The sequence below is a fragment of the Scheffersomyces amazonensis genome, assembly GCF_036850825.1.
Source record: "Scheffersomyces amazonensis strain UFMG-HMD-26.3 chromosome Unknown RJT21scaffold_3, whole genome shotgun sequence".
NCBI classification, from domain to species: Eukaryota; Fungi; Ascomycota; class Pichiomycetes; order Serinales; family Debaryomycetaceae; genus Scheffersomyces; species Scheffersomyces amazonensis.
In genome coordinates, this window is record NW_027042743.1 from 24,182 (window position 1) to 40,339 (window position 16,158).

The 16,158-nt window shown below is 33.2% G+C and overlaps 7 protein-coding genes across 7 annotated transcripts; 4 read left to right on the plus strand and 3 right to left on the minus strand. All coding sequences in view use genetic code 12, as the record gives it.

Annotated features, from left to right (window-relative positions):
• Positions 1–322: 322 nt before the first annotated feature.
• Positions 323–1,594, plus strand: RJT21DRAFT_113545 (uncharacterized protein; the record flags this gene model as incomplete). The annotated part of the gene is made up of 1 exon (XM_064880177.1): positions 323–1,594. The coding sequence occupies one exon, from the start codon at positions 323–325 to the stop codon at positions 1,592–1,594; it is 1,272 nt and encodes a 423-aa protein (XP_064738143.1).
• A 1,691-nt stretch (positions 1,595–3,285) lies between these two features.
• Positions 3,286–6,284, plus strand: RJT21DRAFT_119834 (OPT oligopeptide transporter protein-domain-containing protein). Its single transcript, XM_064881541.1, has one exon. The coding sequence runs from the start codon at positions 3,363–3,365 to the stop codon at positions 6,171–6,173; it is 2,811 nt and encodes a 936-aa protein (XP_064738144.1). The 5' UTR covers positions 3,286–3,362; the 3' UTR covers positions 6,174–6,284.
• Positions 6,285–6,367: 83 nt separating this feature from the next.
• Positions 6,368–8,181, minus strand: RJT21DRAFT_94657 (major facilitator superfamily domain-containing protein). The gene has a single exon (XM_064885701.1). It carries the CDS (start codon positions 7,939–7,941, stop codon positions 6,442–6,444), a length of 1,500 nt encoding a protein of 499 aa, XP_064738145.1. The 5' UTR covers positions 7,942–8,181; the 3' UTR covers positions 6,368–6,441.
• A 754-nt stretch (positions 8,182–8,935) lies between these two features.
• Positions 8,936–11,015, plus strand: RJT21DRAFT_119836 (uncharacterized protein). Its single transcript, XM_064881542.1, has one exon. The coding sequence runs from the start codon at positions 9,148–9,150 to the stop codon at positions 10,981–10,983; it is 1,836 nt and encodes a 611-aa protein (XP_064738146.1). The 5' UTR covers positions 8,936–9,147; the 3' UTR covers positions 10,984–11,015.
• Positions 11,016–11,719, minus strand: RJT21DRAFT_119837 (YbhB/YbcL family Raf kinase inhibitor-like protein). The gene has a single exon (XM_064881543.1). The coding sequence runs from the start codon at positions 11,629–11,631 to the stop codon at positions 11,041–11,043; it is 591 nt and encodes a 196-aa protein (XP_064738147.1). The 5' UTR covers positions 11,632–11,719; the 3' UTR covers positions 11,016–11,040.
• Positions 11,720–11,785: 66 nt separating this feature from the next.
• Positions 11,786–13,483, minus strand: RJT21DRAFT_119838 (MmgE/PrpD family protein). Its single transcript, XM_064881544.1, has one exon. It carries the CDS (start codon positions 13,363–13,365, stop codon positions 11,920–11,922), a length of 1,446 nt encoding a protein of 481 aa, XP_064738148.1. The 5' UTR covers positions 13,366–13,483; the 3' UTR covers positions 11,786–11,919.
• A 150-nt stretch (positions 13,484–13,633) lies between these two features.
• Positions 13,634–15,894, plus strand: RJT21DRAFT_119839 (3-isopropylmalate dehydratase). The gene has a single exon (XM_064881545.1). It carries the CDS (start codon positions 13,757–13,759, stop codon positions 15,800–15,802), a length of 2,046 nt encoding a protein of 681 aa, XP_064738149.1. The 5' UTR covers positions 13,634–13,756; the 3' UTR covers positions 15,803–15,894.
• Positions 15,895–16,158: the final 264 nt, after the last annotated feature.

The window sequence follows — 16,158 nt, forward strand, 5'->3', positions numbered from 1 at the left end:
AACAACACCAGGAGCTTCTGTCGAATTTACTTCATACACTACTACTTACTCTAGAACCAATTCTGTTGGTGCGGAAGTAACTGATTCTGGTGTTGTTATTATCAGTACTGGTACTGGAGGTTCCTTGACTACTTCCACATCATTGTTCCCAACTACTACAGGTAGTGGCTCCGATAATAGTGCCATATCTGGGATAAGAAGTATTACCACTACTATTGCTGAGAGTGAATCACCAAGTCAATCGATGGTGTCTTTCCAAATTACTGCAGTAGCCAAACCACCAATATATTACAGGAAATATGTTGCATTGAATGAGAACGGTATGACCTTAGTAGAAACTGACGGTCCAACATTTGAGTTGTTAGGAGGTTACATCACTATTAATGACTTATTCCTTGAAGCGGATGAATCAAATGGTGTATACTTAGGTGATACTCCTTTCGGAGGGTGGCTGAAAGTGGGTGATCCAATTTTATCATTGGAAGGGTTTGGAACTGAGTTTTATATTTGTCCAGAGCAGTCGATTCCTTTACAGCTTAATATGATCGACTGCAACTGTTTTATTGGTGAGTTACATGTACTCGAAGAAGAACCTACATCTGTAACAGATGGCGCAACTATTGCTTATGTATCAAGTGTCTGTAATAGTGGATCTAGCTCTACTACTGCTGCTACTACTGCTACTACTAATGATGCTACCATTACTACAACATACACTTCCAACGAAATCATTACAATAACCGATTGTCCAGAAACTGTTACACATTGTCCTTTGAATTCAATCAGAACTACTACAGTAGTTCATACAATCACGACCATCTATTGCCCTGAGTCTGACGGTACTACCACATCTACATCTGAGAATACTCATACTGCTACTGGTTCTACCATAACTACAACTTTTACCTCCAATGAAGTAATTAAAATCACAGATTGTCCCGAAACTATAACAGATTGTCCTTTGAATTCAATCAGAACTGTCACAATCATTCATACACTCACAGCTACTTATTGGCCTGAGGTAGTAAATAACTCTCCAGAAGCTGCTTCACCGTTAGAAATTTATACAACGCCAATTGTTAATACTAAGAATGGTGGTGCAATTAGTACAGGAACTGGTCTTGTGGCTGTTATCACTAATGAAGTTGGGGCCACCACTGCTACTCTAATTACTTCGGGTGTCCAATCGTTATACACTACAACTGTTACTAATACAAGTTGTACTGAAAGTTACCCATGTACTAAGACAGCTGTTGTTGTTGTAGGTAGCAATGCCTCAGGAGAATTCACATCTATAGTGGCCGAAGGAAAGATTGAGTCGAATACTGCTGCTCAAATAAACGCTGAATCAATTTTTACAAACAGTGCTCGAACAAATGCTATTCAACCAAATGTATCAAACAATGCTGATATTACCACTGCCACTACCATACTGGATGTTCATTCAACTTTTGATACTATTCCTTATTCTTCTACTTTGGTATCATTGGGCCCTTCAGTCAGCATCGTAGATGATGAAAGTGGAGCTGTGGCAAATGAGTGGAAGATTCTTACTTCATATATCGTTTCTTTAATTATCCTTGCTTTTGTCTAGTTTTTAATACTTTTAGAACTTTAATTCTTGTTCATGAGTTAAGTTATTATTATATTATTCTGTTCTTATATATCTTTTAAATTCAAAATTGAATTAAGAATTTTTTCTATTTTCATCTTAGAAATTTATGTATGTATTATTTATCAATTTTAAATTCTACTTATTAGGTTTCTTATTTGAATTTATTTTAATATAGTTTGGATACCTACCATTGTCTGAAATTGGAATTTATGCGTGATAAAAGATTTCTTTGAAGAAATCATTATTATTATTTTTAAACATCTTTGGTAAACTTGAAATAGAAATATTCCTATAACCATATGTATGTTAATTCACATAGAAATTTTCTTAAGAAATTTAGGTGATTGTTACCTACAATATTATAGTAGATGTAATGACGACCACTCATTATTCCCATTGTAAAGCCATGTGATCACTTCCTACTAATTTATTCTTTAGTGTGAAAAATTTTTATTCGGCTTGTATAGTTTCTCGCATCCTTTGATGACCAACTACAAAGATTCAAATACAATAATACAAAAGAACTAAATGAAATCAAATGAAATATCTACAAGTAGTTAATAATCAACGAAGTGGAGAGCGCTACTGCAATTATAAACATTCTTAGACCAAATAGTAATTAAAATCTATTTCTACTTAGTTTACTTATCATACTGAAGTTTGGATTCCTTAATACCACTGCTTTGAATTACTATATATTGTTCTTAAAGAGGATACTATTTATTCATGTTAAAATTCGAAGCACCTTCTAGGATCTTGTAAACATTTCCAAAAGGAGTCTATAATTAAATCTAATGATGTTAAACTTATTTATTTCATCAGTGATATTGCAGAACTTATGACCTAAAGCTTACTACAAAACCCCACATGTAACAACTAGAAAATAAAACTGTGGAACTGTATTGTTTAGATAGTTGTATTCTTAACTGATACTATTATGTCGTTAACATGAAATAATAATAATGAAGTATAGTTCTTGGAAGTAAATAGAGAGGTAGTGTAGCGCAGAGCCTATAAATGAATCACGCTTTTAAACCTATCCTGGAATACGTACATGTACAGTATATGGTTGTTGCCCAGCATTTATTTGATTATATGGATTATAAGTTTGCCATAATCCACATTTACATCGACGAGAATGCCGTGGCCAATCCAAAGATGTGGACATGCCAAGAAGATGGTCAATTTTGATAAAATAAAAATGTTCCGATAAGAAAAATGACAAGAATTTAATGGGAGTGCCGTCTGTTCATAGGGATATAATATTTATGAAAACAATTGAAGAGAGTACGTTCAAATGTTGGCCCAGATTAAAGTAATTGTATTTTGTTGGATGTAGTCGCTTATGTAAATAATTGCGTTAACATATCCACTTGAATCTTGTGGTTAACGCGCAATTCTGAGCAGCCTAAAATTGCATTTGTAATTACAGAAATGTCAAGATAAGGATATTTAATATACAGGAACGTTTAAAATGGGGTTGCAAAATAGTCTTGGTTCGAAGATTTTCTTGGAAATTTTATGTCTTCAAAATGTATTGACACTTATATCAACATTCTTTTGACTATATTATGCATCCTTTTAGTTATGTGGCGAGGTGGTGAATCAATCGTTAAAAATATTTCCTGTATTTTAAGTTGCAAATGGAGCCGTAGACATGAAGAGATTGTGAATATATGAATGTCAAGAAAATTTGCTTATCATTCATAATAAATTTATAATTAATATAAAAAAATGGGTGCTATAAATGTCCCGTAAGTTCCAATTTATTTTAAGAAATATTGTACTACTCGATCTTCAATTAGCAACAATGATACTTGAGAAGTCTGTTGAACCTCTGACGAGCATCAGATCTACAGGAAGTCGCTTAGATGTTGAAGACCATGAAGTGGATTTACAGGGAATTGCTTCTCATCCAATTTCAATTGGAGCTGTGGGGCATACTCTTAATGAGTCACAGAAGCAAATTATCTTGAGAAGATTAAATTTTGAAGGTTTATTATCTATGGATGATCTTCCCATTGGTGCAACGTTCATGATCGAGAAAATTGAAAATCTTAAAATTGGAGAATCCCTTGAAATTCTTAATCAGGCCCTTAGAGATCACAATGATGATGTGAATATTCCCACTCAAGATTTAGATTTGATTCAAGCTTTGGTTGACCAAGAATTCCAATCTCAGCAAGTCACAGATTTTACTCCATCTGTGCATGGCTCTGAAAAGTCAGGAGATGAAAAACAGATTAAAAAAGATTCATCTACCAATTCTGTATCCTTTATTGATTTGGAATTTGAAAATTATTATCACATAATTGATTGGGATTTGCAAGTTAGATTAGAGGCGGCTTTGATAGCATACCATTCTCCATATCCTGAAGTAAGGGCTGTAACCGATCCTTATGACGATCCTTCCTTACCTGTTGAAACTGTTAGAGTTTATATACTTGGTATTGTTTGGACTGCCATTGGGGCATTTATTAACCAGTTCTTTGCTGAAAGACAACCATCTATTTCATTATCTAGTGCTGTTGTACAATTATTCCTTTACCCTTCCGGTATTTTATTATCAAAAATATTACCAAACAAATCATTCAAAGTTTGGAAATATACCTTTGATTTGAATCCTGGCCCTTATAATCATAAAGAACAGATTTTAGCTACAATATTCTATTCTGTGTCCGCCGGTACTAGTTATGTTTCTTATAATATTCATGTTCAAAAAATGGAAAGGTTCTATAATAATCAATGGGCTGATTTTGGTTATCAAACATTATTGATTCTTTCAACCAACTTCTTGGGATTTGGGTTTGCTGGAATTATGAGAAAATTTGCAATTTATCCAATTAGATCAATTTGGCCAACAATCTTACCCACTTTGGCATTGAACAAAGCTTTGATGCAGCCCGAGAGAAAAGAGAATATTAATGGTTGGACCATATCCAGGTACGCTTTCTTTTTTAGTGTGTTTGCCTTTTCATTTTTGTATAACTGGATTCCAACTTACCTATTTAATGCGTTATCCTATTTTAATTGGATTACTTGGATCAGTCCTGACAACTTTAACTTAGTTGCTATAACTGGAAGTCTTTATGGTTTAGGTCTTAATCCTATTCCGACATTCGATTGGAATATTTTAAATTTTAATGCTGCTTTGATTTTTCCATTTTACTCTCAACTTAACCAATACATTGGTTCCGTCATTGCCTTTTTTACAATAATTGGTATTTTTTGGTCGAATAATAATTGGTCTTCATATATTCCTATAAATACATCTTCCCTCTATGATCAAGAAGGTTTTGTTTATGATGTCAAATCTATTGTTAATGAAAGAAGTTTATTCGATCAACAAAAATATGAAGTAGTTGGGCCACCTTACTATTCTGCCGCAAATTTAGTTGTTTATGGATCATTCTTTGCGATTTATCCATTTGCTATCGTGTATGAAGTCTTTATGAACTACCAGTCTATGTGGAAAGCATTAAAAGGCTTGGGGAAGTCTTTAAAAAACTTCAGAAGGTCAACTTATGAAGGTTTTGATGATCCTCATACTACCATGATGAGACGTTACAAAGAAGTACCAGATTGGGTTTTCTTAATTGTTTTAGTAGTTTCAATAGTTTTGGCTATATTATGTGTTAAATTATATCCTGCAGAAACTCCTGTGTGGGGAATATTCTTTGCTGTTGCTATTAACTTTTGCTTTTTAATTCCATTAACTGCAATCTATTCCACTACAGGTTTCCAGTTTGGACTAAATGTCTTGGTTGAATTAATTGTAGGTTATGCTCTTCCTGGAAATGGATTAGCATTGAATTTCATCAAAGCGTTTGGTTACAATATCAATGGTCAAGCTCAAAACTACATTTCTGATCAAAAAATGGGCCATTATCTTAAAATTCCTCCAAGATCTATGTTTCGGTGTCAAATGCTTTCAGTTTTTATTACTTCATTTATTGGATTAGCTGTAATGAATTTCCAAATCAATAATATTGAAGGATATTGTGATCCTCTAAATAAACAAAAGTTTAGATGTCCAAATTCAACTGTGTTTTACAATGCTTCTATTTTATGGGGTGTTATTGGACCAAAGAAGGTGTTCGGAGGAATTTATCCAATTTTAGAAAAATGCTTCTTGATTGGTTTCTTACTTTCCTTCCCATGTATACTTTTCAAGAAATATGGCCCTAAAAAATTCACCAAGTATTTCCAACCTACTTTAATAATCGGAGGAATGCTTATTTATGCTCCTTATAATTTATCATATTATACTGGGGGTCTTTACTTATCTATTGCTTTTATGTGGTATTTAAAGAAGTATTATTTGACTTGGTGGGAGAAATATAACTTTGTTTTATCGGGTGCGATGGATGCCGGTGTTGCTTTTAGTGCTATTATTATTTTCTTTGCTGTACAGTATAATGATAAGAGTATCTCTTGGTGGGGAAATGATGTTCCATTCCAAGGTATTGAAGGTGGTGCTGGTAGGAGAACGATTTTAAATGCTACAGTTGATGCTCCTGATGGATATTTCGGTCTTAGAAAGGGACATTATCCATAAGTTAAATCTTTGCTTTTCAATATAAATATACTACATTATAATCAATATATGTAAGTGTAATAAAATTGAGCTGTTACCATTGACCATATTCTAATATTTTGAACCCAAACGTGTGATGAATTGTTCTTAAATTAATCATAAATTAGAAAACTATATACTATAGCTCAAGTATTAAATATAAAAACAGTAGAGCAAGGCTGTGAATCACCGTGAGATAATAGGATAAATATCGTGAACTCTTCATAACCCATTTGATTCTACCTATTAACTAAATAATATACCTAAATGATAAATCACTACTATCGGTTAGGTTGGCTTTCTCTTCAGTAGATGATTCGCTCATTAATTTGTCTTTCTTACGATTCTCATGCTGCAAATAAAACCTGGAAAAAATAGCAATTACAGCACTTGCAGCAGCAACGCATGTACAGCCTATCCATGCACCTCTGAATTCGGGTCCCGGTGTACTTGAAAAGATATATGATCCAGCAATATTTCCAGCAGAAGCTAAAGCAAAGACTACTGAGTTAGATAATGTTTTCTTCGAAGCACCTGCAGCATTGACAGTACCTAAATAGTATCCAACATAAATTTGTACACTTTGGAAAGCAAGTAAGAAGGTACCAAAGTATAAAAGTCCTTTCTTATGCCTTGGAGAAAACCAGCATATGAAAGTTCCGACAAGGCAAATTAAGTCACAAACTATTGCAGCCAAATAAACTAATCCATTAAACTTCCTACAAATATACCCAGCAAACACCATACCTATTATATATATAACGGAAATTGGAATGGTTAAGGCTAGTGTTCCTGCTAATCCAAATCCAAAGCCTGTAATAATCAATGTTAAAAAATTTAATAATCCAACGGCTATAACACCTGCAAAGGCTGCTAAAAGTCCAGCTGACCAAGTATTAAATGATGTTAATGCCTCCAAAGCTTGTTTGAGATCGAACTTTTGATTCATATGGTTCTCGTTTTCTTGTTGAGCTTTGAGAATATCTTTCTCTCTTTGACTAATTCTGCTCCATTCTTGGGGACTTTCAGGAAGCAATATGAAAATTATTATACTCCATACTAACGTTAAACTTCCAATAAAGAAGAACATTGGTTGCCAGTGTTTCAATTTTGTACTTACTGTACCCAAACCATAATCTATAAATGCACTAATAATACCACTCAAACCATAGGCACTATACCAAACACTTGATCTAATAGACTGTTCTTTTCTAGTCCACCATCTAGACATATAGATATTAAAAGTTGGAGCTACACCTGCCTCTAAGAATCCTAAAATTGCTCTGTTAACCATAATACCAGCATATGTTTTACAAGCTGGGGTAGTAAAAACTACCACACTCCATGTAAGCACAGATAACGAAACAAACTTTTTAACACTGAACTTTGTCGAAAGCCAGGTTAATGGATAAGTTCCAGCAGCATAAGAAGCATAAAATACAGTGACAACATCAGAATATCTAACATTATTTTCCAGTATACCATGGGGTGTAATTGTAATTTTGGTTAATCCTAAATCAAGTGTGAAATTAAATAAAACTGCATGAGAAAGGATACCCTTATCATAAGCCAAAATCATATAAGTAACATAAATAAGCGGAAGCACATAATAATCAACTTTTCTTAAGTATTTTTTCCTTTCTTCCTTAGTGAACTCAAAATTATTCAATTCATCATTGTCACTTAATTCGAATCCATTCAGTCCACCAATACTACTGTTTGTTATTTCAACACCTACTTTTTCAGACATAATATTTAATTAATAACGATATTAACTTAAATAATCTATTAAAACTGAAAATATAATTGCACTATATGCCCCATTTATAAACTGAGAAAAGATGTAGAGAAATTGTCATTGACCATAATACCCCACACATATACTTGTTAATTTGATGAAATATTTTACTTGGAAAATCTTCAACAGCCGAGTTATTCATTTCATAAAACCAAGTTACTGGGGCTCCGCTCCAACGGATATCAATTTAAGTTGCAATTTTCGGATAAAGTTTTGACTTTACATTGTAATATTTGTGACATAGAACAATCTAAAGTTTTTGGTTCCTTATTAGTTATTCGGTTGAAATACTAATAACTCAATATGTACATTCAAAGTTGATCCCTGCCGTGTTTTCTTTAATCAAATAGTAGTTATGAAAACCAATACAACATATTATTCATGTTTTCCAACATGTAATGCTAGATTTTAATTAAATTGTGGGGTCATTAATCGATTGATTAAATTTGTATGTAAGTTCAGTCTGCAAAATAAAAGCACTATGGAGATGTAGTTGCACCCAAAAAATACCCCTCATCAACTTACTTGTCAAATAGTGGTCATTAACCTACATTAATCTAAGAACGTAACTTCCCCGGGTTAGATCCATATATAGGATTGAGTAGGAAGTTCTCCACATCATCGGTTAGTTAGTTGCGACCAGTTCGGATAGCTTCCCTTTGATGAATTTAAAATTACTTCTTAATTGATTTTTCAGCAAGTACTGTAATTATAATTGGTCGGTTTATGTGGGGTACATCTACATTGTGGGGTATTATACTAATTCTGCTATATAGATGTATATAGGTTTAGTTCAAATGATTGATTATAATGACATAAATTAATAAGAACAATCTTACGGGATTTAATTCTTTTGGTCCTTATAACTCCGAAAAAGTGCGTAGAAAGTTGAAAATATACGGCTGTAGCAGTAATTACGTTCTGCTCCAGCTTTGACACATTCTCATCCGGACTAGGCTTACCAATTCTTAGGACTCAAAATATATAGTGACAATTACCAGACAAATAATCCCTCATCGGTATATTTTTAAGCCTTTCCGATAAACAATAGATTATTAGCCATGTTGTTTTTAATAGTATAAATATCATAAGAGCTATACCCCTTGACAAATAATCAAAATTATCTAATGCTCTATTTAGCAATTACATCCTTACATAATGACAATTGAAACCTCACTAAAAATCGTAACACCTGTTGGTATGCTCGGTTATGGATATGATGAAAATGAACTTTTTCAAGCCATCAATCGAGGTGCCAGTGCAATTATTATTGATTCAGGTTCAACTGATAGTGGACCTCAAAAGCTTGGGTTGGGTAAGATGACATGTCCCCCAGATTCATATATTAGAGATTTACAACCCCTTGCGGATGCTGCTTTCCATAGAAAAGTCAAAGTTATTATTTCTTCTGCAGGAGGTGATGGAAGTAATGAACATGTTGATACTTTTGTCCTGATGATCAAAGATTATGCTAAACAGAAGAAGTATAATTTAAATATTGTAAAAATATATGCAGAGATTCCAAAATCTGATATACATCAAGCACTTGATGATGGTTTAATAGAACCTTGCGGTAAGGGTCCATCAGAATTAACCCATGATGAAGTTATTGCTTCAACTCGAGTTGTTGCACAAATGGGTATGGAACCCTTTGTTGAAGCTATGAAATTATATCCCGATTATGATATCATAATTGCTGGTAGAGCTTATGATCCATCTCCATATGCTGCTTACTGTTATTTCAATGGATATACAAATATGGGGGTTATATATAATATGGGTAAAGTAATGGAATGTGGAGGTCTTTGTTTAACACCCAAGTCGAAAACAGCCTTCGCTGAAATTTGGCAAGATAAATTTGAAATTTCAAGTATGGCTACAAATGTTGTATGTACTGCTGAATCTCTTGCTGCACATACATTGTATGAAAAATCTAGACCAGATTTACTTCCTGGTCCAGGTGGTGTGTTAGATTTACGTGAAGCTGAATTCATTTCTAAAGAAAAATCTGCAGTTGCAAAAGGTGCCAAATTCATTAAGAGTGATGAGTATACGATTAAGTTAGAAGGTGCTAAAGTAGCAGGTTATAAAACTTTATTTGTTGGAAGTATCAATGACCCAATATTGACATCAAATATATCAGAATTCATTGTGGCTGTGAAGCTTTATCTTAAAAGTGTATTTAAAGGTAAAGAATATGAATTGAAAATTGATATCTATAAGGGAAACTCTTCAATATCCACATATGTTGATGTTCCACAAATAGGAGGTGGATCAGTATTCTTGTTAGGTGAAGTACTTTCTTCAAATCAAGAATTATCTAACAGTATTGCATCAATGGCTAGAATTGCTGTTGTTCATGGCCCTTACCCTGGCCAAAAAGCCACTGCAGGAAACTTGGCAATGCCAGTTATCCCTCTTGAAATACCTCTTGGAGTACATTGTGAATTCAATATTTACCATTTAATGAAAGTTCAAGATTCACTCAAATACTTTAGAAGTGAAAAAGAAATATTGCTCTTTGGTGAAGATCCTTCTACTACAAGACTTAAGAATTACCAGCCAGAAATACCAGAAAGTGATTCTCTGATGCTGGCACTTCAAAAGGCCAGTAAAGATATTAAAAATCGACCTTTCAATTTTCCTAGTGAATTGAATAAGCCAAAAGATAACAATTATGTATTTCTTCACCTGTTAGCGAAAGTAATTCGTTCTAAGAATGCTGGTCCATTTGAAATAACCTTTGACGTTATTTTTCCAGATGTTGAAACATTTGAATGGGTTAAACAACTGCAGGCTTTATCGTTGGAGAAGATGAGTAAACTTTATAATATCGAAGAAAATGATGTTATAGCTCATTTGTTCTTTCGACAATCACTTTCATTTAAGTTTACAATTCCCCGTAAACATAGTAGTGCAAGCTTTTATGACAATGACCTTCATGGTAGTCAACAACATGTCCCATTAATGTTTGTTCAAGTATTACAAAAATAATTAATTTATATTTAAATATATATTAGAAATATAAGCTTTTATAGATCTACATTCAATTTAATCTCTTTTGTATAAACCAGTAAGTGTTCCGTACTTTATAATATTACCTTCAATTATTTGTACAAGTCTTTCAGTAGTAAGATCCTCGTTTTGATCTTCCAATTTTGATGTAGCATCTTCATTAATTGCATATACTTGAAATACATAACGATGATCTCCATGACCAATGACAGGACGGGGACCACAGTATCCCTTTCTACCTCTGAAACTAATACCTAATATGAATTTATCAGATTTACTTCCATCAAATTCATTTAATTCAAAAGTTGTAGTCTCTGGACTAATATTATAAGCAAGAAGATGAGTGATTGGTGAAGGTAAGGGAGGGTCAATGTCTTGAACGACTATCACATATGATTTAATTCTAATATCATTTTCAAAATGAATAGTTAATGGTGGAGACTTATTATCACCTACTCCTACACCTGCTGTTTCAATTGGCATATAACCATCATTTTTAAATAATGAACTAGATATTTCAATTTGTGGTATTATCTGATCAACTTTGAGGACTTTTGTAAGTAATTTAGCATCACCTGATCTAACATTATAGAATAATTTTCCTAATACTCTAATCACTGATTCCATTTTCGATATTTACTTCTTCATTAGAATACATAATAATTTCAAGATGGGAACATCGTTATATATTTATATAAATTCATTTGTATTGTCATTTAATAACATGTCTTTTGTATTGCATTATCAGTTTTTCGCTAACCGACGCATTTTATCCGATCTAGTATCCGATGATATTGTATATTACCTAAACTATGTCATGCACACGACCTATTTGCCTATATGTTGCAAATAGGTAGCAGACATTTTAGCCGCCCTTTAGTACTTATACAAACTATAATTTATTACTATAACACTCTAAACAGCAAATGGACTTTTAACATCTAAATCTAACACTTTTAAGAATTCTTCAATACTAGTATTTTCTAAGTTTACTACACTTTCAATTATACGTTCTTGTTCTTCTGTAGAAATTATCCCATTTGTTAAATGACGGAATTTGCCAACAATATCATCTTTCGAAAATGGAACTAATACACCTTTTGGATTTACAACTCTATTGGTAAATTTCTCTCCATTTTTCAATTCAACTGTAATTTGGGTACATAATTTAAATTGTGGATCTACTTCTCCCTCAAAATTATTTTGTTTACATTCTATTTTAGAAACTAAATCCCAAACCTCGGGACGGTTCAATTTGCTTTCATCAAAAGATTTCATTTCTAAACTTCCATCAATGAATATAGTTGCTGCGATGTAAGCATTATTCATTTGGGCACCAATAACTTGTATAGGAGCTTCAGCCTTCCAACCACCATGATGGAATGGTGCTTCTGTAAGTTCAATTGTAACTTTTTCTATATCTTGATATTTAATATCATGATCTTTCAAAAGATTACCGACAGATTCACATGTAGAATGAATACCACCCATACAAGCATGTATCTTCACTAATACACCTTCAGTTCTCCATATCTCACCTAGACCAAGAGCAATCTCTTCTGGTTTTGGTTTTAAACCTCCTAGAGTGAAAACTGGGATATAACCACCGTATTTTCTTTCAAAAACCTTTGAAATTCCTTTATAGTTCGATTCTGCCATCAAAGCAGCAAACAATCCATTTCTAGCAGCAAATCCATGTTGCATTCTTTTAACAGAAGATTCAAATTGAGCAGACATAAGTCCAGCTGCTTGAGTACAAGCCATACCAAATGCATCTTCAACTTGTCTTGCATTAAGATTTAGTAATTTTGCAGCTGAAGCAGAAGCTACTGGAGGTCCAAATACTGCACCACTATGCCATCCAACAGAAAGAATAGAACTTCCACCAATTGATCTACCAACTCTTGGTCCAACTTCATAACCGACAATAGTTGCTAAAAGTAAATCTTTACCTGTAAATTTTTCAGGTTCCCTAGATAATAAACTAATTAAAGTTGGTAAAATAATAGAGTTACTGTGTAAAGGAGCATAACTATGATAATCATCTAACTCAAACCCTTGAATGAATGAAGAATTGATTATTGCCGAAGAGATAAGACCTGTTTTCTTTCCCTTCCATCCTATAATAGGAGCAGTACCACCAGGTGTTTCGAATTTAGTAATAGCTTCAACAGCTTCTTCAGACCATGGTAAATGTGCACCTACCAATGCACATCCTAATCCATCTAAAATTAAATATTTGGCACGTTCTTTAATATTTTCTGGAATATCATCCAAAGTAACATTTGATACCCATTCACTTAATTTAGTTGTAACACTATTGGGATCAGGAGCATTATCTGCAAGTATTTTACTAGCCATTGTTGTCAATTTCTAATGATAAGAATAAATAATGTTCAAACAATTAATCCGACATCATCATTTTATGATTATAAGATATATTTATATGTATATGAATTCAATACTGTGTATTGTTTAAGCCTTCGGAAATAAAAGTATATCTATTCCTTTATTCAGATTATCATATCATTTTTCGGATAGCTATGCGAGCGTCATACCATTTTCTTTTTCGGAAAGCTATGCGATATATCTACATTTCTTTTTGTGGGGATAATGGCTGCTAATTGCCGACTTACCATTAGGAATCTTATGATTTGTTGAAATAAATAACTTGGTATATATAGGGCTTATGGTCTCTATAACAATTTGTTTGTACCGGTGTGACGACATTTATTAAAATTGGTTATTCAAGATGGTTCAATCATACAATTTAATCGAGAAGATACTTAAAGAGCATGTTCTTGGTGATTCAGAAATCGTACCAGGGAATATGGTATGTGTTAAGGTGGATTGGACAGCTGCGCTGGAATTAAGTTGGGCGGGTCTATATGGTATTTATAATAAACTTGGTAAACCGGGAGTATTTAGAAATGATAGAGTTTGGTTAGCTGCTGATCATATTGTGGATCCTCGTATCAATCATTTAGAGAAGCCTCAAATGTTAATTAAATTAGCTGAAGCAGGTGCAAAAGAGTTGAATATAATTGATTATCAACCTCCAAATACAACTATCATGCATACTGAATTCTATAGAGAAAGAGCTCAACCTGGTATGTTAATCATTGGTGCCGATTCCCATACATGTTCAAGTGGAGCTTTGGGTACATTGGCAGTTGGACTCGGAACTTCGGATGTTGTATTTCCATTAATTACTGGTGAAACTTATTTTCAGGTTCCGGAAACTTTAAGAATTAATATAGTTGGTAAACCAGAGTTTGGTATAGGTGGTAAGGATACAATTCTTCATATTCTTAAAGAATTCAAAAGAAACACAATTGCCTCAAATAGAGCAGTTGAATATGGTGGAGATGGTGTTCGCTATCTTTCTTGTGATGCAAGATTTGCTATTTCCAATATGTCTACTGAATTTGGAGCTTTGGCTGGTGTATTTGTTCCTGATCAACAAACATCTGCTTTTATAAACCGAAGAAATAATCCAATTTACAAACAGGAATCCTTATACTTTCGTCCAGACGAAAATGCAAAATATGCAGAAATAAGAGAGATTGATTTAAGTAGTATCGTTCCATATATTGCTTTATATCCATCACCTGATAATGTAGTAACAGTCGAAGAAAAGCTTGGTATGGAACTTGATGGATGCTTTATTGGAGCTTGTACTACTGCCGAAGAAGATTTAATTCTCGGTGCATTGGTTTTGAAAGCTGGTTTAGAAAGTGGCTCGGTTGTTTCTCAAAAGGGTAAAAGAAAAGTAACCCCTGGTTCATTGGTTCTTATCTCTAGATTAAAATCATTTGGATTGCTTGAATGGTATGAAAAGGCTGGATTTACAGTCGGTGCTCCAGGATGTAGTTATTGTGTTGGTATGGGGGCTGATCAAGCAGGGGCTGGTGAAGTCTGGTTATCTTCTCAAAATAGAAACTTTGAGAATAGAATGGGTAAAGGCTCCTTTGGAAATCTTGCATCCTCAGTAACTGTTGCAGCTTCTTCTTTTGATATGAAATTGACTGATCCAAGAGAATTACTTTCTAAAGTAGATCAAGAGGAATATAATAGGCTCAGATTGTATTGGTCAGAACCTCAAGAATCTGTTATGTATACTGAACCAAAAGATGCACCCATTCTTGAAAATAAAAAGTTGAATAGATTAGAAACTTATAAAGAAGAACTTTCAGAATTACCATCCGTCATTTGTTCCAAAGTGCAAAGATTTGGTGATGATGTTGATACTGATGCCATTATTCCAATTGATAAAATGGGAAAGGAAGACTTACCTACCAGTGCATTTGCCTATGTTCGTCCTGAATTTGTCTCTAAAGTAAAAGAAGGTGCTGCTATCATTGTTGCTGGCAGAGGGTTTGGGAGTGGATCGTCTAGAGAAACTGCTCCTGAAGCTCTTAAACTTTGTGGTGTACAAGCAGTTATTGCTAAATCTTTTGCTTATATTTACAATAGAAACCAAGCAAATATTTCATTATTTGGAATTAAAGTAACTGATGAAAGATTTTATGAAGCTGCTCAAGAAGGTTCTACTGTAGAAATTTTGGTTAAAGAAAGAAAAGTTCAAGTTAATGGAGTCAAATATAATTTTCAACTTGATGCATTAGAACTCAGACTTCAATCTAGTGGAGGAATCATGAAAAGATTCAAGAGAGATGGTAAAGATGTATTTAGAAATTTGCAAGCTGAAGTATGTGCTATGTCCCAACCAAGTAGTAATATAATTGATACGTCCTCTTCTTGTGGAGGTGCAAATGCATCTACACTTGCATGGTAAATCTACACTTTTGAAATCATCATAATTATATACACTGTTTAGTAGTTAAATACACTGTTTAGTAGTTAAATACACTGTTTAGTAGTTAAATACACTGTTTAGTAGTTAAATACACTGTTTAGTAGTTAAATACACTGTTTAGTAGTTAAATACACTGTTTAGTAGTTAAATACACTGTTTAGTAGTTAAATACACTGTTTAGTAGTTAAATACACTGTTTTTATACTTAAATTACAATTATAAATCCTCGGGAATGGAAATACAATTTATGTTGTAAAAATTAAGTGAGATTTCTATAATGTTTACGAACCGTAAATAAACTTTTTTTTCTAATACCCCACTAAAAACTAATTCAA